The sequence below is a fragment of the Ranitomeya imitator genome, chromosome 5, assembly GCF_032444005.1.
Source record: "Ranitomeya imitator isolate aRanImi1 chromosome 5, aRanImi1.pri, whole genome shotgun sequence".
Classification (NCBI taxonomy): domain Eukaryota; kingdom Metazoa; phylum Chordata; class Amphibia; order Anura; family Dendrobatidae; genus Ranitomeya; species Ranitomeya imitator.
Window position 1 is genome coordinate 680,471,289 of NC_091286.1, and position 27,252 is coordinate 680,498,540.

The following is a 27,252-nucleotide window of genomic DNA, read 5'->3' on the forward strand; positions in this document are numbered from 1 at the left end:
CACAGAAGGTGATCATATCCGGGGCAGGGTTCTAGTCCTGCTTCTCCACATGCCCCTGATTCTGTCACACCAGGGTTTGGCTTCGTTTTAGATGTGTGTTTTTTTTTTTTGTGTGTGTGTTTGTTTCATGCTTTTATTACGGAATTTTGATCTTTTTCGGTCGAGGCGTGGAACCATTCTCAGCTTTTATCAATCCGTTTTCATGATAACCTAACACGGCAAAAAAAAAGAAAAGAAAAAACAAATGAGCAATGTAAAAAAGATGTCACAAACATTCCAAAGACGTTCCGAAGGATGTTGGCCTATTAAAGGGGACATTTTCAGAAGTAAAAAGTCATCACCTAGCCTTAAGTTAGGCAATAACTTTTAGACCAGTTGGGTCCGATCGCAAGAACGGGGGCTTGTTTAATCCAGTTAGAAAGGAGAGCACGAGTGCCTGGGTGACCACTCCTCCATCCATGGTGCAGAGCTCTGGTAGTCCAGATAGTGTCATAATATAAAAGTCCATCGTTCCATAATCGTTGTGGGTTCCAGTGGTCGGACCCTCACTAATTTAAAATTCTTCATCTATCGCCTGGATAGATTATTTCGACCACCAAAAGGACCCTTTATCAAGTGCAATCTCATTGCCAGTATGAAGTCTCTGGCCAGTAGTCAATATGATTGGGGAGAAAAGGTGGTCATCCTTTGAGCATCCCATTAGACTTCTAAGATGGTATGCATGACCATCGAAGTGGTGGCACAACTTGGTAGACTCTTAAAAACTGTTATGGCAGAAGTGTCTGGGCTTATTATTCTCTTAGAAAGTACTGTCATCCCAGTAGGCGCCCCATCTAAGAACCGGAACAAACAATCGCTCTGCAGGGGTGGTTCCTGTTCTGACACAGTCGGTGTATGGCACGGTCACCAGTTCTTCTGGTTCAGCTAGCTGAATTATCTGGTAAATCGGGATCTGGAATGATTAACCCAATCCTGAGGTCCATGAACAGCTTTAGGCTTGTAGAGAAGACCGGGTTCATGGTGTCTCATGTGGACCACCAAAAATCTGACGATAACCATGGTCGGTCATTGAGTCTCGGCCACTCAAGCCGCCAACCACTCCTAATAGAAGGGCTCACAGATCATTTTTTTTGAGCCTCGGACTCTTACCTGAATCCCTTTTAAGTATCTTGATCTGTTGCTTGGCCATCACAGGTAAGGGAAGCCTCTTCTTAGAAGCTTGTTCTTTACAGCACTCCCGCCAACGACGCAACTGGAAGTGGATGAATCGCCACATCATCCAGGTCTGCGACACGCACATCAAAAGCAACACAATCATCCTGTGGTAGACAGAAGGCCCCAGATCTCAGGAAACCATGCCGAAAATTAAAAAGACTACTTAGTCTAAACACTGGCAATCAGAGTTGTCCGAGCCCCACCAGTGGTCTTAGTGGTCTAACTTACCTGAAAAGTAATGTATTGAAGTTGCCTTTGTCCGGGTTGAAAGTGTGGATCTCCGCTCTAGCAAGTCCAAACCCGATCGTCAAGACAGAAAGGGTTAAAGTAAACAGCCGGGTGACTACAAACACCACCGCCCAGGCATTAAAACTGCAGAGAGAACAAAGAGATCGCTTGAAGGCTGGTTTAATGCTGAAGAGATTAACACAGGTGGGTGAATCTGGTCTCCAATTAGACAATACTCTGAGCTAAAAAGCCCGAACTCCAGACTGATGCAATGTACTCATCCAGAGCAAACCAGGACAAAGTGTGGCTCGCAGACCACGGCCGGCCCTTTGGCTATTCCTGTTCGGCCCTAAGAATGGGACCGGCGAAGATGCTGAAAACAGTGACCTATGGGCTACACGGTGCGGCCACCCTCCCCTACCGGATTTCCCCAATATTTGCATCCTCATATGCAGACAACGGTGGAGAACATTGAGGACCATCATGCTGTCTGTGGGGGACCATCATATAGTATGTGGGGGCCATCATACTGGGGGGGGGGGGCGCTGTGAGGACCATCGTATTATCAGTGAGGTCCATCATACTGTGTGTGAGGTCCATCACAATGTGTGGGGGACTGTGGGGTCCATCATACTGTATGTGAGGTCCATCACACTCTGTGGTGGACTGTGGGGTCCATCATACTGTTTGTGGGGATCTGTGAAGACCATCGTATTATCAGTGAGGTCCATCATACTGCATGTGGTAGTCTCTGGTTTCCATTAGACTGTATGTGTAGACAATTACACTGTGTGGGGGACTGTGCGGTCCATCATACTGTGTGGGGGGGATGTGAAGACCATATTATTATCAGTGAGGTCCATCACACTGTGTGGAGGACTGTGGGGTCCATCATACTGTATGTGAGGTCCATAACACTGTGTGGGGGACTGTGGGGTCCATCATACTGTATGTGAGGTCCATAACACTGTGTGGGGGTCTGGGGCCCATCATACTGTATATGGGGTCCATCATACTGTATGTGGTGGACTGTGCGGTCCATCATACTGTGTGGGGGTCTGGGGTCCATCATACTGTGTAGGGGACTGTGGTGTCCATCATACTGTATGTGAGGTCCATCACACTGTGTGGGGGACTGTGGGGTCCATCATACTGTTTGTGTTGATCTGTGAAGACCATTATCAGTGAGGTCCATCACACTGTGTGGAGGACTGTGGGGTCCATTATACTGTATGTGAGGTCCATCACACTGTGTGGGGGACTGGGGCCCATCATACCGCATGTGTGGGGGACTGGGGCCCATCATACCGCATGTGTGGGGGACTGGGGCCCATCATACCGCATGTGTGGGGGACTGGGGCCCATCATACCGTCTGTGTGGGGGACTGGGGCCCATTTGTGTGGGGGACTGGGGCCCATTATACCGCATGTGTGGGGGACAGGGGCCCATCATACCGCATGTGTGGGGGACAGGGGCCCATCATACCGCATGTGTGGGGGACAGGGGCCCATCATACCGCATGTGTGGGGGACAGGGGCCCATCATACCGCATGTGTGGGGGACAGGTGCCCATCATACCGCATGTGTGGGGGACAGGGGCCCATTATACCGCATGTGTGGGGGACAGGGGCCCATCATACCGCATGTGTGGGGGACTGGGGCCCATCATACCGCATGTGTGGGGAACTGGGGCCCATCAAACCGCATGTGTGGGGGACAGGGGCCCATCATACCGCATGTGTGGGCCAATTCATATTCTAATTATTATGACATGTAATTGATACGTTCATATTAACATTGAGCAGATATCCTTTCAGCCTATTGCTTTGCTGGATCATGGTCCTCATCTCACAGGGAGGGATAAACGAGCAACGTGGCCCCTACACAAGGTCCCATAATGCTCCGCAGACTGCGACACTTACAGCTTTTGATTGTTTTCATCAGTAAAGTAGAAAAGCCGCGCGACATGGAAGAGGAACTCGGCCACCGCCTGCAGCAAGAGCAAAATCAACCCCAAACGGGTTAAACTGTGGAGAGAAAAAAAAAAAAAAGCGAGGTAACCCTGAGGTGCAATGATTGGTGGAGGCAACGCCAACGTTATTATTGGATATTTTTGGCATTATACGTTATATGGAGGTGCAGGAGGGGCTACGACAATGTACAGGATGGACGGGCGCAGAACGACTCACTTGAGTAAATACGCGCCTCCTATATGAAGTAGATACAGTACAATATACTGGAGCTGCCGAGGAATTTCCTCCTGAAAAAAAAAAAAAGAAATTAAAAATACAAAACGTTTTATTAAAAGAGCAGCATGATATATCGTCACATGCAAGGTCCCGCCCCCGCGGAGCTCACAATCCCTGCACCGCACTCTTATACTGGCACAGTATCTCAGATTTTGGGGCATCCAGCAGGAGAGGACTGTGATGACCTCGTGGGAGGCAGCGACCTGTCCATTTACTACACCGGCTTTATATCAGGAGCCATCGGGTCACCCGTCCTGGGACCAAAGCCTTTGTTTTTTTTTACCAAGTACTTGAAAATTTCTCCCTTGTCGTTTTTTCTCAAACTATCAGAATGGTGACAGTATTTAGCAAATATATAGCAATGTGCGGCTCTATTATACATGCACTGTATGGCGGCATCATTTATTTTATACATATAACTAAAGTGGCTGTGATATACAACATCTATTCTCATAAAGTCAGTGTGGCACCATTATTTATGCTAAGCATGGCTGTATTCTAAAGGAGTTCAGTGGGTCACTACTATGTAGGCATTATGTAGCTGGATTATTTTGCCATATGATATTCTCACAAGCTCACTATATGGCACTATTATGTATGCACTGTATGGTGGTATATATCCACATGATAAGATTCTGTAGGGTGTGGCGGTATTTATCTAAATGATACCATTTTAATTAGTTCACTTTGTGGCACTATTATGTATGTACCGTATGGTAATACAGTGCCTTGCGAAAGTATTCGGCTCCCTGGAACTTTTCAACCTTCTCCCACATATCATGCTTCAAACATAAAGATACCAAATGTAAATTTTTGGTGAAGAATCAACAACAAGTGGAACACAATTGTGAAGTTGATCGAAATTTATTAGTTATTTTAAATTTTTGTGGAAATTCAAAAACTGAGAAGTGGGGCGTGCAATATTATTCGGCCCCTTTGACTTAATACTTTGTTGCGCCACCTTTTGCTGTGATTACAGGTGCAGTCGCTTGGGGTATGTCTCTATCAGTTTTGTACATCGAGAGACTGAAATTCTCGCCCGTTCTTCCTTGGCCAACAGCTCGACCTCAGTGAGGTTTGATGGAGATCGTTTGTGATCAGCAGTTTTCAGCTCTTTCCACAGATTCTCGATTGGATTGAGGTCTGGACTCTGACTTGGCCATTCTAACACCTGGATACGTTTATTTGTGAACCATTCCATTGTAGATTTTGCTTTATGTTTGGGATCATTGTCTTGTTGGAAGACAAATCTCTGTCCCAGTCTCAGGTCTTTTGCAGACTCCAACAGGTTTTCTTCAAGAATGGTCCTGTATTTGGCTCCATCCATCTTCCCATCAATTTTAACCATCTTCCCTGTCCCTGCTGAAGAAAAGCAGGTCCAAACCATGATGCTGCCACCACCATGTTTGACAGTGGGGATGGTGTGTTCGGGGTGATGAGCTGTGTTGCCTTTACGCCAAACATATCGTTTGGCATTGTTGCCAAAAAGTTTGATTTTGGTTTCATCTTACTAGAGCACCTTCTTCCACATGTTTGGTGTCTCCCAGGTGGCTTGTTGCAAACTTTAAATGACACTTTTTATGGATATCTTTGAGAAATGGCTTTCTTCTCGTCACTCTTCCATAAAGGCCAGATTTGTGCAGGGTACGACTGATTGTTATCCTATGGACAGACTGTCCCACCTCAGCTGTAGATCTCTGCAGTTCATCCAGAGTGATCATGGGCCTCTTGGCTGCATCTCTGATCAGTCTTCTCCTTGTTTGAGATGAAAGTTTAGAGGGACGGACGGGTCTTGGTAGATTTGCAGTGGTAAGATACTCCTTCCATTTCGCTTGCACAGTGCTCCTTGGGATGTTTAAAGTTTTGGAAACCATTTTGTATCCAAATCCGGCTTTAATCTTCTCCACAACAGTATCACGGACCTGCCTGCTGTGTTCCTTGGTCTTCATGATGCTCTCTGTGCTTCATCCAGAACCCTGAGACTATCACAGAGCAGGTGCATTTATACGGAGACTTGATTACACACAGGTGGATTATATTTATCATCATTAGGGATTTAGGACGACATGGGATCATTCAGAGATCCACAATGATCTTCTGCACTGAAAGTAAAGGGTCCAAATAATATTACACGCCCCACTTTTCAGTCTTTGAATTTTCCCAAAAATTTAAAATAACCAATAAATTTCATTCAACTTCACAATTGTGTTCCACTTGTTGTTGATTCTTCACCCAAAATTGACATTTGGTATCTTTAGGTTTGAAGCATGATATGTGAGAAAATATTGAAAAGTTCAAGAGGGCTGAATACTTTCGCAAGGTACTGTGATAGATATATATATCTCCACATAAGAATGTGAAGAGTCAACATTATGTAGTATGTTGGCGGTATGATATACACACAATACAATTCTGTGGACATTATAGCAGCACTACATGATACTATTCTCAGGAGTTGTCTATGTGGCACCACTATTTTAGTTGTGTGTGGCGGTATTTATTTATATGATACCATTTTCATTAGTTCACTGCGTTGCACTATTATGTATGCGCTGTATGGTGGAATATGCACAGGATAAGATTCTGAGGAACTTACTTTGAGGAATCACTATGTATGTAGTGTGTGACGGTATTACACACACACGATACAATTTTGTGGACATTATAGCAGCACTACCTGTTCCCCTTCCTAGGAGATGGAAACAGTCAGCCACATCTCACAGTCTCATAATATAGTAGGGTAGAAGGAAGTGAGCAGCGCGCAGGGAGGCGATATCATGAAGTGGAATCTAGTGATCGGCCCACTCAGGGGGATTATGTGAGGACAGGGCTATACGAAGCATAACATGGAAGAGTATATGCTTTAGAGTGGGAAAAACAAGGGTTCTCAGCAGCACAGAGTACTTCAGGGGAGCTATGGTGCTGATCTTGTCATATATCACACTTTCCTATGTCAGTCCAATAATCTGTAACTTCTTAGAATTCAGAATCTCCCCAGTTCTGACGGACTCTGTGGCTCGTGTATCATTCGCGGTGAAGTCCACATCCTGCTCCAGTTCCGCACAATATAATTATCCGCCCCGCGCTCACCCTGTAGTCGTGGGACTATCATTAGTCTACTGAGCGGTTTCATCCTCCGCGCACACGGCAATATATATATATCGTGTCCTCATGTCAAGGTCACCAAACAGCGAGGACGTCTCTGACCATAATCCACCCTATGGGGGAAAACGGAGTCTCTTCACCGGCAATCTCAGCCATATACTCCAGGCAATGGAGGAGACCCACAACGCGTGGTACCATCCACACACGGCAGCGCTCCTTTCCAGTAGAGAAGATATGGAGCACACTCGGCGATTCTTAGGGGATTGGCAACTATGGACCTACCAAAACTCATTTCCATTTTTATCTCCCCATCTACCAAAAGAGCCAGAGATTAAAAGGGATATTTGAATCTCCCAAGAACCTATCCCAATATGTAGTAGTAATAATAATATTAGCAAATACCTCATTTTAAAAATGTAGTATAGTTCTTCTGATTTGCTATGTCTCTTTCCTCAGGTGCAGGCATTGCAGGACCTTAGGTATCCATGGTTATAAACATTAGCAACTAGCTGTCACTAAGTGGTCGTAACCATGGATACCTAAGGTCCTGCAATGCCTGCACATGAGGAAAGAAACATGGCAAAAATCAGAAGAACTATCCTACTTATCTAAATGGAGGCATTTAATATTATTATTGTGCCTGCTACATATTGGGATAGGATCTCGGAGATGGGAATACCCCATTAATTATATTCCCATCCACATAGATGAAAGCTTGAAGTTTTGAATGAACTTTGTAAAAAAATAAATAAATAAAATAAAATAAATATATATATATATATATATATATTTTATCTCCATTTTTTGCCATTGAACTTTCTGAGACCCAGAAGTTTTGACTTGTTCCATCTACTGATCCGACATTTTTTTTTTTTTTTTTGGGGGGGGGGGGGGGGGGAATGCACAAAGATGGCTGAGATGAGGGTCTTCAGCAAGCCCCCACCTCTGGGATTCGCACTTGTAGTGATGAGTGACGGAGCACGGCATCTCCTGCCCCTCTAGAGACCCAGCAGATCAGATATTATGACGGTAATGGACGCAGGCGCGGCTCTCACCTTCTTTACTTTTTGGAAATATAATTCTGGCAGGGCGTGCAGCCAATACGCCAGCTGGCACAGGTAGAAAAACTTCACTTGAAATCTTGAATGGGCGAAAAAAAAAAAAAAAAGTAAAAGTAAAATAAATGTATAAATTTTAAAACAAATGGAACAATTATTTATCCCCAAAATGGCTTTTGTCATTTAGAGAATGGCGGCGTGTTCTGAAGAGAGATGGACCCCGGCGACACTTACGGTAGATACACATGAGGATAACTTTCCCATAGGGTCTTTGGATTGGATAAATAACCTTCCTAGGGAGCAAAAAGAGCACAAAATGTTTTAAAGAAGCATTAAAGGTCTTCATCATCATCGCACAGTATTAAAATTAAAAAAATAAATAAATAAAAGTGATTTCCCATTCATAGGACAAGAGACAAATTGCTGATTGCTGGCGGAACGACCATTGGGAGCCCCAGAAATCACGAGATCGGAGGTATGGAGTTGATGTGCGCATGCTCAGCAGGTTCTAGAAGTCTCATAGGCAAAAAATGGCGCAGGGCTGAGCATGCGCACCTCCATGCTAGTCAGGATCGGTACCGGAGCCTCAATCTCAGCATTATTAGGGTCCCACCGGTGAGACCCCCCTGTGATCAGCAAGTTGTCCCCTATCCCCCTCAGCCCTGTGCGCACTGCATGAACAGAACCGGTTGACGCGGTGTGAATGCTCCATACAATCTGGGTGCTGGCTGTGCTGTGCAGCCATCACCTGAGCCCAAGTGCTCTGATCGCAGCAGTATAAACCTTTAAATGCCACGGTCCATTATGACAGCGGCATTTAAGAGGTTGGAAGTGGCGTGCTGATTGTTTTACCGTGGTAGCCAGGGGTCGACTGAAAGCGGGTGAAATAAGTATTGAACGCGCCACCATTTTTTTTTTTTATTAAATATGTATTTCTGAAGGTGCTAATGACATGAAATTCTCACCAGATGTTGGTAACAACCCGTCCAATCCACACAGGCAAAGAAATCACCATAGATAAATTATGTGTAATATTGAGAAATGACAGTGAAAAAGTATTGTACACGCTTACTGAAATTAATTTAATACTTTGCATAAAAGCCTTTATTAGTGATGAAGCTTCAAAACACATTCTGTATGGAGAAACTAGTCGCAGGCATTGCTCAGGTGTGATTTTGGCCCATTCTTCCCCACGATCACGCTTCACATCCTCAAGGTCCTGTCGGCTCCTTCTACGAACTCTGAGATTTAGTTCCTTCTATACATTTTCCATTGATTTTTGGTCCGGTGATCGGCACGGCCATTTTAGCAGATTTATTTTCTTTGAAACCAATTGATAGATAACTTGGCTGTGTGTTTAGGATCATTGTCTTGCTGAAATGTCCACTCTCGTTTAATCTTCATCATCCTGGTAGATGGAAGCAGATTTTTATCAGGAATGTCTCTGAACATATGTCCAGTCATCCTTCCTTCAAATTACATGAAATTTGCTAGAGCTGTGTGCTGAAAAACAGCCCAACACTATGATGGTCTCACCTCCAAACTTCACTGTTAGTATGGTGTTTTGGGGTGATATGCAGTGCCTTTTGGCCTCCAAGCATGACGTGTATTATGTCATCCAAAGAGTACTATTGGTCTCATCTGACCAGGACTATATCCTCCCAGTATTTCACAGGCTTGTCTAAATCCTGTTGAGCAAATTTTAAAAGTGCTTGAACATACTCTTTGTTGAGCAATGAAATGTTGCATGGTGAGCACGCATACAAGTCATGGAGGTTGTGTGGTGAGCATGCATACAGGCCAGAGAGGTTGTGTGGTGAGCGTGCATATAGTTCATGGGAGGCTGAGTGCATTACTTATAGTTTTCTTTGTAACAATTGTACCTGCTGTTTACAGGCCTTTCTGTAGCTCTTCATGGGTGGTTCTTGGACAACTCTTCTGATAATTATTTTCACCCCTTTGTCTGAAATCTGCAGGGAGCACCTGGTCGTTGCCGATTTATGGTAAAATGATGTTCTTTCCACTCCAGATTATGGCCCCAACAGTGCTCACTGGAACCTTCAGTAGTTCATAAATTCTTCTGTAACTAATGCCATCAGTATGTTTTTTTTGTTGTTTTTTTTAACAATAAGGTTGTTAAGGTCTTGAGACAGCTCACAGGTTTTACTCATCATGAGATGTTTCTTGCATGTCACCTTGGTAATGAGACCCATTTTAATAGGCCATAAGTTGAATCAGCTGATATTTTCATTAATTGGCAGGATTTCTTTTTAATTACTGATTTCAGCTGGTGTCATGACTTTCCGTGGCTTTTTGCACCGCTCTTTCTTCATGTGTTCAATGCTTTTTACCCGTGTCATTTCTCACTAATACACATAATTTATGGACATCTAGGGTGATTTCTTTGCCTGTGTGGATTGGATAGATTGTTACCGACATGTGTGAGAATTTCATGTCAATGGCGCCTTTAGAAACAGATTTGCTTAGAAAATTGGGAGGACATGTTCAATACTTCCTGAAAAAAAAAAATCCTGAAAGCAAAGATATGCCCCCGTGGTATTCTTTCACCCAAGGGTCTGCATAAACTTGGCCCTACTGTAAAACACATCCGGAGCTGCATTCAGAATTCTGCTCATCTCCCTTAAGCTCCAAGACTGAAGTGACAGACGTCTCAATGTGCACACTGCTGGGGTAGTAGTTGTACAACTCTATCACATCTGCACCCTTGAGATAGGCACGTCTGTCACAAGTGTCATTTATTACCATCTTATCAGGGGTCCTAATTATCACCCCATTAATTAGTACAGAGCCAAATACTACATCATAGTACGACTCACCGTGGCTGCAACATAGAGACCCCAAAACATGGAGGTCATATGAAACGCCGCCAGCTGCCCAGACTCATTAAAGCGGCTTTGTTTTACCTTTGACAGGTGGAGGCGCCGGTTAATTTTCTGTGGATGAGATAAAAACACAAATAAAAAACAAAACTCACATTATTTTCCAAGTGTCTTTAGTACTTATGCGAACCACAGAGCGCATAACCCAGCTGACAGGTCCTCTATAGCAGAGTCCCGCTGGCTGTTATAACCTGCTGCAAATGTGATGCATGCTGCCGGAAGCTGGTGGTTGGCTGTGCATGTGGAATCAGAGCCCCTTCTTCATGGTCACTTACATTCTTAGGTTGTTGGGAGAGTGATCCAAATTCTAAAGAGTAGAGATCATTGCTTGGTACAAACAAGGGAAAAGGATACAAACAAAATACAAAGACAATGAATGTTCCTAGAGATAGAGTTGGAAGCATGGTTCACAAGTTCAAACTCCTAAAAACACCGGCTACACCATCTGGACGTGGCAGAAAGAGGACGCTGTCACCGGCAGCCAACAGATTCCTAAGGCGGCCGGTGGTCAAAAACCCTCTAGTGACTACAAAAGACCTGCAGCAATATTTAGAGGCAGGTCTTTATACCCTGGACGTCACCTCCACTAACCATAAAGCCCAAGAAAAGTCTGAAACATGCTGAAAATCCTACAAATAAGTCTCAGAACATTTGTATCCTAAACAAACCTTGAATTTTTTTATTTCTACAGATGAGGGGTATGTCTGGAGGAGGCAGAATGAAGCTGAAAAGAACACCCTGCATTTAGGGAAGCATGGTGGTGGCTCAGTGATGCCTACAGTGATGAATGGTGGTGGCTTGGTGATGCCTACAGTAAAGCATGGCACTAGCTCAGTGAAACCCTCAGGAAAGCATGGTGTTGGTTCAGTGATGCCTACAATGATACTGGCTTGGTGCTTCCTTCTGTGAAGCACAGCAGTGGCTTGGTGGTGCCTTCAGTGAAGCACGGTGGTGTCTTTGTGATGCCTACAGTGATTGAGTAGCAATGGCTTGATGATACCTTCAAAAAAATTGGTGCTTGCTCAATGAGGTGTATACTGAAGTACAGCGGTGCCCTTGTGATGCCTACATTCATGAATGTAAGTAGTTTTCGGGCACCTACAGTAAAGCATGGTGGTGGTTCGGTGATGCTTTGCTTCCTAGCATGTGGAGGGCAAGATAGTTCTAAAAATGCCTTGTGTGATGAAGCTGAAACTTGGACGTAATTGGAGCTTCCAAAATGAGAATGATAAACACCTCAAAGTCCACCAAGGTTTGGTTTCAGAAGATGTCCTGGCAGACTCTGGATTGGTCGTCACTTTCACCCGATTTGAACCCCGTAAAAAGTCTTTGTAGGGATGTAATGAAGGCGGCTGCATCAGCAAATCCAGAGACACTAGTGTCCTGGAGACCACTGCATAAGCCGATAGCTAATGTCTGGCTATACATGTGTACAGCAGGTCATAACAGCCAAAGGGGCTCTACTAAGTTCTTGAGTTACTTGTCGATCCTGTGACCGCAGTAACCAGTACAAGCAATATTTTGGGCTGAATTTGGAGAAATCGCTTGTTATATTAGTTATTAGATTTTACATTGCAATAAAACAATGATACAAGAACAAAGTTTGTGAACTTTTCTAATAAATCAAATTTACAATGGGAGGTGGTGTTAATTTTAATTACAACTGAAGCCATTAATAAGGCCACCAGGGATCACACACTTGTCTATGGACAGGTGATAAAAGTCTTGGGTGGGAAAACCCTTTTAAGTCATAACATAAGGCCTAACTACAGGGGAAACGTATTAAGTTACTGGGGGGATTCGGCCTTTATATAATTTACTGCCCCCCCCCATTTCTAATACCCCGAGTGACTGGTTCTGGATAATCATCTACTTACATCTAGGACATACTCCTGGACGATGGCGTGTAGAATGATTGTGATGATAATGTAGAACAATATGGTGACCAGATCCTTGGCCCCATAGTGATAGTAGACAATCTCGCCATCTGGAAGGTAACGAGACCAGTTAGAATCCAAAGACAAAATTACTAGTGAAAACCACCCAAAAATCAGCTCACAAAATTTTCAATAACTAATTTGCATTGTTGTTCATAAAAACGTGGATTTTTTCATCCCTAACGTAAAAACCGTTTCCGTACACGATATGTGACTTATAGAAACCACGGCTCAGCATCACCACTGCATGGGTCTGATCCACATCAGATTTTTGTCCAGGACAGAGGGCAACGTGCAAGAGGGGGAGTGGTCCCCGACAGAGGGCAACGTCCAAGAGGAGAAGGGAGCGCTCCCCGACAGAGGGCAACGTGCAAGAGGAGAAGGGAGCGCTCCCCGACAGAGGGCAACGTGCAAGAGGAGAAAGGAGCGCTCGCCGACAGAGGGCAACGTACAAGAGGGGGACAGAGGGCAACGTGCAAGAGGGGAAGGGAGCGCTCCCCGAACAGAGGGCAATGTGCAAGAGGGGAAGGGAGTGCTCCCCGACAGAGGGCAACGTGCAAGAGGAGAAGGGAGCGCTCCCCGACAGAGGGCAACGTGCAAGAGGAGAAAGGAGCGCTCCCCGACAGAGGGCAACGTACAAGAGGGGGACAGAGGGCAACGTGCAAGAGGGGAAGGGAGCGCTCCCAGACAGAGGGCAACGTGCAAGAGGGGGACAGAGGGCAACGTGAAAGAGGGGAAGGAAGCGCTCCCAGACAGAGGGCAACGTGCAAGAGGGCAACGTGCAAGAGGGCAACGTGCAAGAGGGCAACGTGCAAGAGGGCAACGTGCAAGAGGAGAAGGGAGCGCTTGCCGACAGGGGGCACTTTGTAAAGGTGTACAGTGGTAGTATTAATAATAATCTTTATTTTTATATAGCGCTAACATATTCCATAGCGCTTTACAGTTTTGCACGCATTATCACATCTCTGTCCTGTAAACAAGGCAACTTAAAATACATGACAATATCCTGCTGGATTTAGTTGCAGCCGATTGGTATTGCGCTGCCATATAGTTTATTATCAAATAGTACAGCCAGATCCTTCACTATAAGGGACTCTCCTAGTTTTATTTTCTCTTGGACTCTCCTAGTTTTACAGACTATTAGTACACAGATGCAGAACCAAATATAAAGCAACGCCAGGACATCAACAATATAAACCACCACAATAAGGCACAGAGCAGAATATGGCCAAACAGCAACTGAACTCAGCGACCGGGCTGATCCCCAGCACAACGCCCCCAATAGTATCATAAAACATGGCTGAAGTAATGGAAGAAACTTACCGAGAGACTGGAGGCTGCTGTTATACTGAGGTAAGATGAAGATAAAGGCAGTTTTAGCGGTGACCTGTAATGGAACAAATATGTGACTGATCATTCTAAATAAGGAACATGACTTCTGTGTCGAGAACATTTATATATTAAAAAAATAAATAAATAAAAATAATGTGTCAAAAACAGCACAGAAAAATCATAACTAAAAAGGCACAACCCCCCCACCCACTTCCCCCTAATAATAATAATAATAATAATAATAATAATAATAATAATAATAATAATAATAATAATAATAAATAAAAAAAAAAAAAAAAAATCATGAACACTTGTGTTGGGCATCTTATGACTGACATGCCAGTAAGGAGTTAAATCCAGTATTTAATTAATTTTAAAAAAGCCATTACTTTTTGGAACAGCCAAAAGCGAGGGAGTGTTTCCCAGTAATTAAAAACCTCATTAGACGTGTTGATTATGTCATATTTATGGCTGGAGCCGCCAGGTATTAGCACATAAGCTTCTCCAAATACAATTTAGCAAACTTTTTCGACAAGTAATATTTTTGTTGGGCCGGGTCACACACTAGGACAGCGACGAGGGATTTACACTATATGGCGGCACCAAGTGGCCTAATAAAGCTATTTAGGCAGCCTTGGTCCATATACCCCATTAGGGAATACAGACCTCAGAGGGGGATACTCCGGACTCAAAGCCCCCAGGACAGAAAGCCGCCCCAAATATGCAATACACAGACCACCATTCATTTGAAAGCCGACCGTGTAATGCTACTTTTTTACCAATAGTGACATCTGCAGAGGAAATGAGCACAATAACCGGTGATTACCGAACTCGGGGCGAGAGAAATCAGACTATTTCTGCAGCATTATAGTAGTTATATTCTTGTACATAGGAGCAGTAATAATAATCTTTAATAATAATAATAATCTTTATTTATATAGCGCCAACATATTCCGCAGCGCTTTACAGTTTCAAACACAAAAGTCATAAGTAACAACGTTAACAATACAATAATTAAAGCAAAATAAGACGCCCCTGCTCGTGAGAGCTTACAATCTACAATGAGGTGGGGGAGATACAAAGTACTGGTGTGTATTTACAATGATGGTCCAGCCATCTTCAGGGGTTGGGGAATAGATCATAACATAACTTTGATTAGTGAACGTGATAGGCCGCTCTGAACAAATGTGTTTAGTATTATAGTGGTTATATTCTTGTCCATAGGAGCAGTATTATAGTAGTTATATTCTTGTCCATAGGAGCAGTATTATAGTAGTTATATTCTTGTACATAGGGAGCAGTATTATAGTAGTTATATTCTTGTACATAGGAGCAGTATTATAGTAGTTATATTCTTGTCCATAGGGGCAGTATTATAGTAGTTATATTCTTGTACATAGGGGCAGTATTATAGTAGTTATATTCTTGTACATAGGGGCAGTATTATAGTAGTTATATTCTTGTACATAGGGAGCAGTATTATAGTAGTTATATTCTTGTACATAGGAGCAGTATTATAGTAGTTATATTCTTGTACATAGGAGCAGTATTATAGTAGTTATATTCTTGTACATAGGGAGCAGTATTATAGTAGTTATATTCTTGTACATAGGAGCAGTATTATAGTAGTTATATTCTTGTACATAGGAGCAGTATTATAGTAGTTATATTCTTGTCCATAGGAGCAGTATTATAGTAGTTATATTCTTGTACATAGGGAGCAGTATTATAGTAGTTATATTCTTGTACATAGGGGCAGTATTATAGTAGTTATATTCTTGTACATAGGGAGCAGTATTATAGTAGTTATATTCTTGTACATAGGAGCAGTATTATAGTAGTTATATTCTTGTCCATAGGGGCAGTATTATAGTAGTTATATTCTTGTACATAGGGGCAGTATTATAGTAGTTATATTCTTGTACATAGGGGCAGTATTATAGTAGTTATATTCTTGTACATAGGAGCAGTATTATAGTAGTTATATTCTTGTACATAGGGGCAGTATTATAGTAGTTATATTCTTGTACATAGGGGCAGTATTATAGTAGTTATATTCTTGTACATATGAGCAGTATTATAGTAGTTATATTCTTGTACATAGGGAGCAGTATTATAGTAGTTATATTCTTGTACATAGGAGCAGTATTATAGTAGTTATATTCTTGTCCATAGGGGCAGTATTATAGTAGTTATATTCTTGTACATAGGGGCAGTATTATAGTAGTTATATTCTTGTCCATAGGGGCAGTATTATAGTAGTTATATTCTTGTACATAGGGGCAGTATTATAGTAGTTATATTCTTGTACATAGGGGCAGTATTATAGTAGTTATATTCTTGTACATAGGGGCAGTATTATAGTAGTTATATTCTTGTACATAGGGGCAGTATTATAGTAGTTATATTCTTGTACATATGAGCAGTATTATAGTAGTTATATTCTTGTACATAGGGGCAGTATTATAGTAGTTATATTCTTGTACATAGGGGCAGTATTATAGTAGTTATATTCTTGTACATATGAGCAGTATTATAGTAGTTATATTCTTGTACATAGGGGCAGTATTATAGTAGTTATATTCTTGTACATAGGAGCAGTATTATAGTAGTTATATTCTTGTACATATGAGCAGTATTATAGTAGTTATATTCTTGTACATAGGGGCAGTATTACAGTAGTTATATTCTTGTACATAGAGGCAGTATTACAGTAGTTATATTCTTGTGCATAGGAGCGGTATTATAGTAGTTATATTCTTGTACATAGGAGCGGTATTATAGTAGTTATATTCTTGTACATAGGGGCAGTATTATAGTAGTTATATTCTTGTACATAGGGGCAGTATTATAGTAGTTATATTCTTGTACATAGGGGCAGTATTATAGTAGTTATATTCTTGTACATAGGGGCAGTATTATAGTAGTTATATTCTTGTACATAGGGGCAGTATTATAGTAGTTATATTCTTGTACATAGGGGCAGTATTATAGTAGTTATATTCTTGTACATAGGGGCAGTATTATAGTAGTTATATTCTTGTACATAGGGGCAGTATTATAGTAGTTATATTCTTGTACATAGGAGCAGTATTATAGTAGTTATATTCTTGAACACAGAGGACAGTATTATATAAAAGTCTCCCTTCCGTACGCTGATGTCACACTTTCTGTCTGGAATAGCTTTTTATAACAAGCTTTAGACACTGTCACTATTTCAAGTCTGGTCCAATTTAAGTTCTTGTAATTCTCTAACCCATTAATATAAATGGACGGGTAATCCTTCCCTACCCAGTAATATTCACCTTCTCGTCTGACACTTCGGACAGTCGTACATTTACCATATTTCCTTGGATGCATTCTTTCTTGCGTTGCTTGGCAGCGCACAAACAATGTCCGGACAACACTGGGTGCCGAAGTCGGAGTGAATCTTCTCACAAGATCATTTTACCAGGGACCGGACACTTTCACAGGAGGATTCAGAACACATTGTGTCAGGGAAACTGCGCTTCTAAAAAACTGGGTTTAACCCTTTTAGTGTCTAGACCGATTCTGAAAAGATCCCAGCACATAAAAAAAAAAAAAAAAAAAAAAAGTGCAGTCTGTGCCAATTTATATATATTTTTTTTTTTTTTTATGGTTGCTTGACCAAGCCTCCATTCGCATGAGGCACTCTGGAGCCTCGTTCTCCCCTATAGGTGGGGTTCCCAGCAGTCTGACACCCAGCGATCAGCAATTTACCACCTATGTAAATAGGTGAGCATTCAAATCTTTACTACAATCCCTTTGAAGGCCGAGTGTCCGGAGTTCAGCGCCAAACGCCGAGTGTCCGGAGTTCAGCGCCGAGTGTCCGGAGTTCAGCGCCGAGTGTCCGGAGTTCAGCGCCGAGTGTCCGGAGTTCAGCGCCGAGTGTCCGGAGTTCAGCGCCGAGTGTCCGGAGTTCAGCGCCGAGTGTCCGGAGTTCAGCGCCGAGTGTCCGGAGTTCAGCGCCGAGTGTCCGGAGTTCAGCGCCGAGTGTCCGGAGTTCAGCGCCGAGTGTCCGGAGTTCAGCGCCGAGTGTCCGGAGTTCAGCGCCGAGTGTCCGGAGTTCAGCGCCAAACGCAGAGTGTCCGGAGTTAAGTATTGGCGGTTTAAAATTCAAATGACAGAAACAAAACGTTTGAATTTTGAATTTCCAACTGCCGACACTTTGAATTTTAAACTGACGATTCTATGAGTTATAAAGTGTCGGCAGTTGGAAATTCAAAATTCAAACGTTTTGTTTCTGTCATTTGAATTTCATACCGCAGATACTTAAGGAAATTAATCTAAGCGAAATGTAAAAATCATGAGAGGAGTAAGAAGTGAAGAAGAAGAAGTTATTACAAACTTATAATTCCCCCGTCTGGTGTGAGAGTATCTGACACGTGTGTGTTCCAGTTCATGTTTCGGTTATGCGCTGGAGAGGAAATACGTTTCTCACTTCTAGATTCGTAGAGAGCAGAAGGTCGGGGGTGTTATTCAATAAAAGGCATTTTTTCTTTTCTGGAGCCCCCCATCCCGCCCCTCCACACCCCCAATCACGCTGCTGCAGCTTTAATCCATTCAGTTTTGGAAACGTGGCAGGCAGGGAGGGGGGAGAGGAAGGGAAAAAAAAAAAAAAAAAGGAAAAATTTATGAAGAATCCCACCATTTAAAGCCATGAATAGGGAAGCAGGTTCCCCCCCACCATGAGCCAGGTGTACAAGAGCTGGGTTGTTTCAGACACTGCAGTCACTCAGATCCCTGAACTGCAGGGGAAAAAAAAAATTGCTCTCTTCTCAGGGAGAGAGAGACACATTCCAGTCATATTTTGGCAGAGGCGAGAGGCGCACACAGAGCCGGCTTTAACTTCCTGCATGGAGAGGAGGAAACTGAGAGGACGGCTTTATTCCAGCAGGATGGAAAAAACAACTGGAAGATAGGAGTCAAAAAGGATTTTATTAAAGGATTTAATTTTTTTTTCTTGCCGATTTAACAAATCACTTTTGTCGCTTGTTAAAGAGAAGGCTGCAATCTAAATAAATGATAAATCTGGATTTTCCTAAAAGGTCCCAGATCCTGCGGGACACTTCCGGATTTGGGAAGCAGTGCCATGTCCCAGTTTCGACAGTATATGTGTCCTATACTTTGGTGGAGCGGGGAGCGACAGTGGTGGAGCGGGGAGCGACAGTGGTGGAGCGGGGAGCGACAGTGGTGGAGCGGGGAGCGACAGTGGTGGAGCGGGGAGCGACAGTGGTGGAGCGGGGAGCGACAGTGGTGGAGCGGGGTGCGACAGTGGTGGAGCGGGGAGCGACAGTGGTGGAGCGGGGAGCGACAGTGGTGGAGCGGGGAGCGACAGTGGTGGAGCGCGGAGCGACAGTGGTGGAGCGCGGAGCGACAGTGGTGGAGCGCGGAGCGACAGTGGTGGAGCGCGGAGCGACAGTGGTGGAGCGCGGAGCGACAGTGGTGGAGCGCGGAGCGACAGTGGTGGAGCGCGGAGCGACAGTGGTGGAGCGCGGAGCGACAGTGGTGGAGCGCGGAGCGACAGTGGTGGAGCGCGGAGCGACAGTGGTGGAGCGCGGAGCGACAGTGGTGGAGCGCGGAGCGACAGTGGTGGAGCGCGGAGCGACAGTGGTGGAGCGCGGAGCGACAGTGGTGGAGCGCGGAGCGACAGTGGTGGAGCGCGGAGCGACAGTGGTGGAGCGCGGAGCGACAGTGGTGGAGCGCGGAGCGACAGTGGTGGAGCGCGGAGCGACAGTGGTGGAGCGCGGAGCGACAGTGGTGGAGCGCGGAGCGACAGTGGTGGAGCGCGGAGCGACAGTGGTGGAGCGCGGAGCGACAGTGGTGGAGCGCGGAGCGACAGTGGTGGAGCGCGGGGAGCAACCAGCTCCACAACAAGGTTTTTCATACATAAAATTTATAAAAGTTGTTTGTGTTCTTATAACAATTTTTTTTTTTTTTTTTTTTTTATTTCAAAAGCAGCAAACCGCGATCTTCAGCGTTAATCTAATGTAACGTCAATGTGTCACCACACCAGCGAAGTCTGTCGCAAGGCGGCGATTGCAGAACTTCCTATACAGAGTGTCTGAGAACCAGAGATAAATGACTGGGAAATATCTATTCTCCCCCAGTGACTACAATATGTGCACAATGTGGCAGCCGTGACCAGAGGCCACCGAGGTCCTTCACCGCTGCGGTCAATACCTCCCACTGGTGACCTGCAAATAATATTTGCTTCTAGAGAAAATGGGCAGCGCATGTCCAGACTCGAGGGGGCACAGGAGGTCGCTCACCACCTCCCACCACGCGACATGAAGGCACAGGACACATCATGTCGTCACCACTTCCCACCGCGCGACATGACGGCACAGGACACATGTCGTCACCACCTCCCACCGCACGACATGACGGCACAGGACATCATGTCGTCACCACCTCCCACCGCGCAACATGACGGCACAGGACACATCATGTCGTCACCACCTCCCACCGCGCGACATGACGGCACAGGACACATCATGTCGTCACCACCTCCCACCGCACGACATGACGGCACAGGACACATCATGTCACCACCTCCCACCGTGCGACATGACGGCACAGGACACATCATGTCACCACCTCCCACCGCGCAACATGACCGCACAGGAGACATGTCGTCACCACCTCCCACCGCGCGACATGACGGCAGAGGACACATCATGTCGTCACCACCTCCCACCGCGTGACATGATGGCACAGGACACATCATGTCGTCACCACCTCCCACCGCGCGACATGATGGCAAAGGAGACATGTCGTCACCACCTCCCACCTCGCGACATGACGGCAGAGGACACATCATGTCGTCACCACCTCCCACCGCGCGACATGATGGCAAAGGAGACATGTCGTCACCACCTCCCACCTCGCGACATGACGGCAGAGGACACATCATGTCGTCACCACCTCCCACCGCGCGACATGACGGCACAGGACACATCATGTCGTCACCACCTCCCACCGCACGACATGACGGCACAGGACACATCATGACCGCACAGGACACATCATGTCACCACCTCCCACCGCGCGACATGACGGCACAGGGCACATCATGACCGCACAGGACACATCATGTCACCACCTCCCACCGCACAACATGACGGCACAGGACACATCATGTCGTCACCACCTCCCACCGCACGACATGATGGCACAGGACACATCATGTCACCACCTCCCACCGCGCGACATGATGGCACAGGACACATCATGTCACCACCTCCCACCGCGCGACATGATGGCACAGGACACATCATGTCACCACCTCCCACCGCGCAACATGACGGCAGAGGACACATCATGTCACCACCTCCCACCGCGCGACATGACGGCAGAGGACACGTCGTCACCACCTCCCACCGCGCGACATGATGGCACAGGACACATCATGTCGTCACCACCTCCCACCGCGCGACATGACGGCAGAGGACACGTCGTCACCACCTCCCACCGCGCGACATGACGGCACAGGACACATCATGTCGTCACCACCTCCCACCACGCGACATGACGGCAGAGGACACATCATGTCGTCACCACCTCCCACCGCGTGTCATGATGGCAGAGGACACATCATGTCGTCACCACCTCCCACCGCGCGACATGACGGCACAGGACACGTTACCACCTCCCACCGCGCGACATGACGGCACAGGACACGTTACCACCTCCCACCGCGCGACATGACCGCACAGGACACGCCGTTGTCTCTATTCACATTACTTTTGGGTTTCTGTTTCAATAGCAGGAAATTTTTGGAGGGAAAGAAAATAAAATGTAGGATGTGACCTCATGAGGCTTTGCCACACAGCGTCACCTCTCCCGACATGGCACAGAGGGGTTGGTTCCCCCATGAAGCGGCACATCCCTCTGGCATGTCACAGAGGGGCACACCGGAGTACAAGACCACCCCACAGCATGGCACAAATGGGACAACCACAAAGTGCATAACATCCCACCACCACAGAGGGGCACGTCACCCCGAACACGAGGGGCTCCAAAGCTAAGGTTCCCCTCAATCACAAACAGTGGCCGTTAGAGAGCAGATTGTTCTTTTCCATCTTGGTTCATCTGCGCGTCTTTCACTTGAACGGTAAGGGTATGTTCACACGTTCAGGATTTCCATCCTTTTTTTTTCCTGACTGTTTTTTAAAAAACTGCAGCTCTTGGCAGAAAACGCAGGTCCTTTTTTTGGTCCTTTTTTGGTCCGTTTTTGATGCGTTTTTTGATGCGTTTTTTGATGCGTTTTTTTGATGCAGTTTTCTAGCCAGAGTCTGTGTGTTTTCTAGGAATTTTTTTAGGGTTAAAATGGCTGAAAATACCCTAACCCTACCCCTAACCCTAACCCTAACCCTACCCCTAACCCTAACCCTACCCCTAACCCTAACCCTACCCCTAACCCTAACCCTACCCCTAACCCTACCCCTAACCCTACCCCTAACCCTAACCCTAACCCTACCCCTAACCCTACCCCTAACCCTACCCCTACCCCTATTCTAACCTTAGTGAAAGAAAAAAAAAAAAAAATTCTTTATTTTTTTTATTGTCCCTACCTATGGGGGTGACAAAGGGGGGGGGGTGTCATTTACTATTTTTTTATTTTGATCACTGAGATAGGTTATATCTCAGTGATCAAAATGCACTTTGGAACGAATCTGCCGGCCGGCAGATTCGGCGGGCGCACTGCGCATGCGCCCGCCATTTTGCAAGATGGCGGCGCCCAGGGAGAAGACGGCCGGACGGACACCGGGACGCCGGGTGAGTATAAGGGGGGGAGATTAGGGCACGGGGGGGGCATCGGAGCACTGGGGGGGGGGGCATCGGAGCACTGGGGGGGGGCATCGGAGCACGGGGGGGCGGGATCGGAACACGGGGGGGCAGCCACACTCCGCCCACGCACTTCCGCCCGCTCCCCGCACTTCCTGCTGCAGCGGTTCTGCACATCAAATCGCAGTAAAACCCGCAGATATATTTTTGATCTGCGGGTTTTACTGCGGTTTGGACCTCACAATGGAGGTCTATGGGTGCAGAACCGCTGCGGCTCCGGAAAAAGAATTGACATGCTCCTTCTTTTTTCCGGGAGCTATTCAGCGCGTCTTTTTTTTAACAATTTCCGGACCATGTGCACAGTGTGTCCTGTTTTCCATAGGGTACAGTGTACTGTACCCTGCATGGAAAACAGCTGCGGAACCGCAGCGGCAAAACCGCCGCGGTTCCGCGGTAAAAAACGCACTGTGTGAACATGGCCTAACACACTACATTCACATTTGCGTTGTTGGGCGCAGCGTCGGATACCGACGCATGCGTCATGTGCCCCTATCTTTAACATGGGGGGCGCATGAACATGCGCCGGTATGCGTTGTAATGCGTTTTACGACGCATGCGTCATATTGACGCAAAAGACAGGGCGCAGAGGACGCTACTTGTATCGTTTTCCCTGCACGAAAGTTCCTGATCTTTACTATCTTATGACAACGCATGCGTCGCAAAATGCTGCCTTGTGTACATGCGTTGTTGGTTGCGTCGCCGACGCTGTGCCCAACAACGCAAATGTAAACGTAGCCTAACGCCGCACATGATCCACAATGGCGCTATGTCTGGGGGTTAAAAAAAAAAAATATATATATATTTCTGATCAACCCCTTTAAGTCTTCCTGCATCACACAGGACGGAGCTGTGTACCCGTGTGCACGGGCCCTTAATGTGCGCCCACGCCTCCACCTGAGATCAGCGGCGTCTGATGCATCAGAGAAGTACTAAAATTCCTAAGACCACGGAGGAGCCACAGATTCCAGAGCTCAGCGTCCGGCGCCATTCATCAGAATGACCAGTACCACCAAAGAACCAGTGGACCCAGGTTAAGGGGTCTGGTGCTGCCGGGGTCCGTCATATACTGCACAAGTCCTCTAACGTCATTTTGGCCAAACTTCTTGTGAGCTTGTAATCAGGGGTGTAGATGTTGGGGGAGCACAAGACCCTGGAGTCTTTTGGGGGCCCTATTGCAGATATTGTATTGCGTAGTCTTCCTGTGATTGGTGGCAGTCATTTTACAGTGCGACTGCCTCCATTCACTTGTAGTACTAAACCCAGCCATAACCACGTAGGTGGCGCTGTGGTTCTGGAATTCTTCAGATTCCTCCTGTAGGAATCCTCGCTGTTCGGAGAGTCGGGCCAGACACAAAGCGCCTGAATGTGACTGACGGACGTCACCCAGCTCTAGTCCAATCCACAGTGACCCCCCACCCTCCGCCATGTGTCCGGATATCCACACACCAAGTACACGGCAGAGGGGTGAGAGTACACACACTGCACCCGGGGTGCTAAGACTTACAGTACAAAGTTCAATCTTTATACTAGGACACTCATGGTTAAAGGGAATGACCCTGCTAGAAGAGGACTTTAAGGGGACTTCGATTTTGCAACGTTCAAGGGAAGACACTATGCAGTGGGCCGTTCCCAGTGCAGACATGTGGCCATGCTGGATTCTCATCTGGTCCTTGCGATGAGATGTCCTGCACCTCTGGCGGGCATGAACCTCTGGCGGTGTCCCTGCACCTCTGGCGGTGACCCTGCACATCTGGCAGCCTTGCACCTCTGGCGGGCATGAACCTCTGGCGGTGTCCCTGCACCTCTGGCAGCCTTGCACCTCTGGCGGGCATGAACCTCTGGCGGTGACCCTGCACCTCTGGCAGCGACCCTGCACCAATGGCAGCCATGCACCTCTGGCAGCGACCCTGCACCTGTGGTGGCCTTGCTCCTCTGGCAGGCATGAACCTCTAGCGGTGACCCTGCACCTTTGGCGGTCATGTACCTCTGGCAGAAACCCTGCACCTCAGGTGGCGACCCTGCTCTTCTCTTGGTGACCCTGTACCTCTGGCAGCGACCCCATATTCCTCTATCCATAGGAAGATGGCACAGCTCGGACGAACATTTCTGCTTTCAGCCATGGACGACTCCACTTTCGTCCAAAGGTAGGATCTGGTACTGCAGCGCAGCACAATCCCATTCATAAGTCATGGGCCATGGACAAGAGGGGCACTGCTCCTTTAAGAAAGCGGCCATGGTTTATAAATGACATCCAAGCATTTTCATAAAGGGGCGCTAGGACTTTTTGTAGCACAGACTAGCTATCACTAATTCCAGTAAATGGATTGTGGGAGATTATGCTCCGAGCTGCAATACCGGACAAAACCTATCGGCAAGGGTGGCGCTGTGACCAGGAAAAAAATAAATGTGCCCCCTCTACAAACGAATTATATTCACCCCCTTTAAAAGTTCTGACCCCCAATGACCAGATGGCAGAAAAAAGTGCCCCTCTCCTCACCAGCCCTGAATTTGAGGATGGTATGACATGCTGGGATTTGTAGTGCCACAACATCTGTAGATTCCTGTCCCTACACACGCCTGCAGTATGACAGGCCGCCCTCCATGATCTTCTTGGTGGGGTCTACTCTGGGGTTGTGTGGGGACATGGGGCAGGCGCGGCCCAAACATCTAGCAGGCAGGGAGAGGGTTAACTTCAGGGATACAGCCTCATGCAAATATAGGGGTTAACCCTCTCACCGCCGGGGATTAGTGACAGGTAAATCACAGCTGACAGAATGCTTATTCCATACACAGGCAGCAGGTGTTCTGCAGACATTACATTGGTTGTGCCCCACCACCAGGGGGCGCCATGGAGTCAAAGGCTGAGGAGGGAGATGGACACATCAACAAAAGAGTGTTAAAGGGGTTCAGAAACTTTTTAATATGAACAACAGAGATAGGATTGGGGTATAAAGTCATAAATGTGAATATTAAAGTAATGTAGGAAAAAAAAAGACGCTAGCGCTCCCCACCCCCTGAAGGATTAACAAGCTTAAAGGGCCGGGAAATGCAACACAGTGAATCTGCATGAGATCTGTGGCACTGCCTGCAGGTGGAGGAGTGAGAATATAGGAGTCTGAGAAGTCACTACATACCCCACCACCAGGGGGAGCCCAAGAGTAATGCACTGGGGGAGGCAGAAGAAGAGGACGACGACACATCAGCAATAGTCACCAGGAAAGGGTTAACGGGCTGGATACAAAGTAACATCTGCAGGGATCTACAATCAGTGCAGGGGAAACACAGGGATACAAGAGGAGGGGGGGCGGAGGGGGGTGCAAGAGGAGGGGGGCACAGGAGGGTGCAGGGGAGGGGGGCACAGGGGGGTGCAAGAGGAGGGGGGCACAGGGGGGTGCAAGAGGAGGGGGGCACAGGGGGGTGCAAGAGGAGGGGGGCACAGGGGGGTGCAGGGGAGGGGGGCACAGGGGGGTGCAAGAGGAGGGGGGCACAGGGGGGTGCAGGGGAGGGGGGCACAGGGGGGTGCAAGAGGAGGGGGGCACAGGGGGGTGCAAGAGGAGGGGGGCACAGGGGGGTGCAGGGGAGGGGGGCACAGGGGGGTGCAAGAGGAGGGGGGTGCAAGAGGAGGGGGGCACAGGAGGGTGCAGGGGAAAGGGGACACAGGGGGGTGCAAGAGGAGGGGGGCACAGGGGGGGCAGAGGAGGGGGGCACAGGAAGGTGCAGAGGAGGGGGGTGCAGAGGAGGGGGGCACAGGGGGGTGCAGAGGAGGGGGGCACAGGGGGGTGCAGAGGAGGGGGGCAGAGGAGGGGGGGCAAAGGGGGGGGCAGAGGAGGGGGGCACAGGAGGATGCAGGGGAGGGGGGCACGGGGGGCAGAGGAGGGGGGCACAGGAAGGTGCAGAGGAGGGTGCAGGAGAGGGGGGCACAGGAGGGTGCAGAGGAGGGGGGGCACAGGAGGGGGGCACAGGAGGGTGCAGAGGAGGGGGCACAGAAGGGTGCAGAGGAGGGTGCAGGAGAGGGGGGCACAGGAGGGTGCAGAGGAGAGTGCAGGAGAGGGGGGCACAGGAGGGTGCAGAGGAGGGGGGGGGCACAGGAGGGTGCAGAGGAAGGGGGGACACAGGAGGGAGCAGAGGAGGAGGGCGCACTGGGGGTACCAGGGGGCGCAGCCGGACTCCTACCTCAAACATGAGACCGATGAGGACGCACAGGACGAAGAAGAAGCCGATGTCCGCATGATTGTGGATGACAAACTCCTGGCTGAAGATGGGGTAACTTTTCCTTCTTCTGAAAGCCATAACGTCCCAGGAATCTGCCGCCCCCTCCCTGCTCCTCTCTCCACCCTTCCTCCACTCACTCTCCCC

At 47.1% G+C, this 27,252-nt stretch overlaps 1 protein-coding gene across 1 annotated transcript; it reads right to left on the minus strand.

Moving 5' to 3' along the window:
• Window positions 1-27,252, minus strand: TRAM2 (translocation associated membrane protein 2). Its single transcript, XM_069728361.1, has 11 exons — window positions 27,070-27,252; window positions 14,017-14,080; window positions 12,634-12,743; window positions 10,694-10,810; window positions 8,091-8,149; window positions 7,854-7,938; window positions 3,634-3,704; window positions 3,367-3,471; window positions 1,444-1,587; window positions 1,150-1,319; window positions 1-210 (listed from the first exon to the last, which is right to left on the minus strand). Exons 1-11 carry the CDS (start codon window positions 27,184-27,186, stop codon window positions 137-139), a joined length of 1,116 nt encoding a protein of 371 aa, XP_069584462.1. The 5' UTR covers window positions 27,187-27,252; the 3' UTR covers window positions 1-136.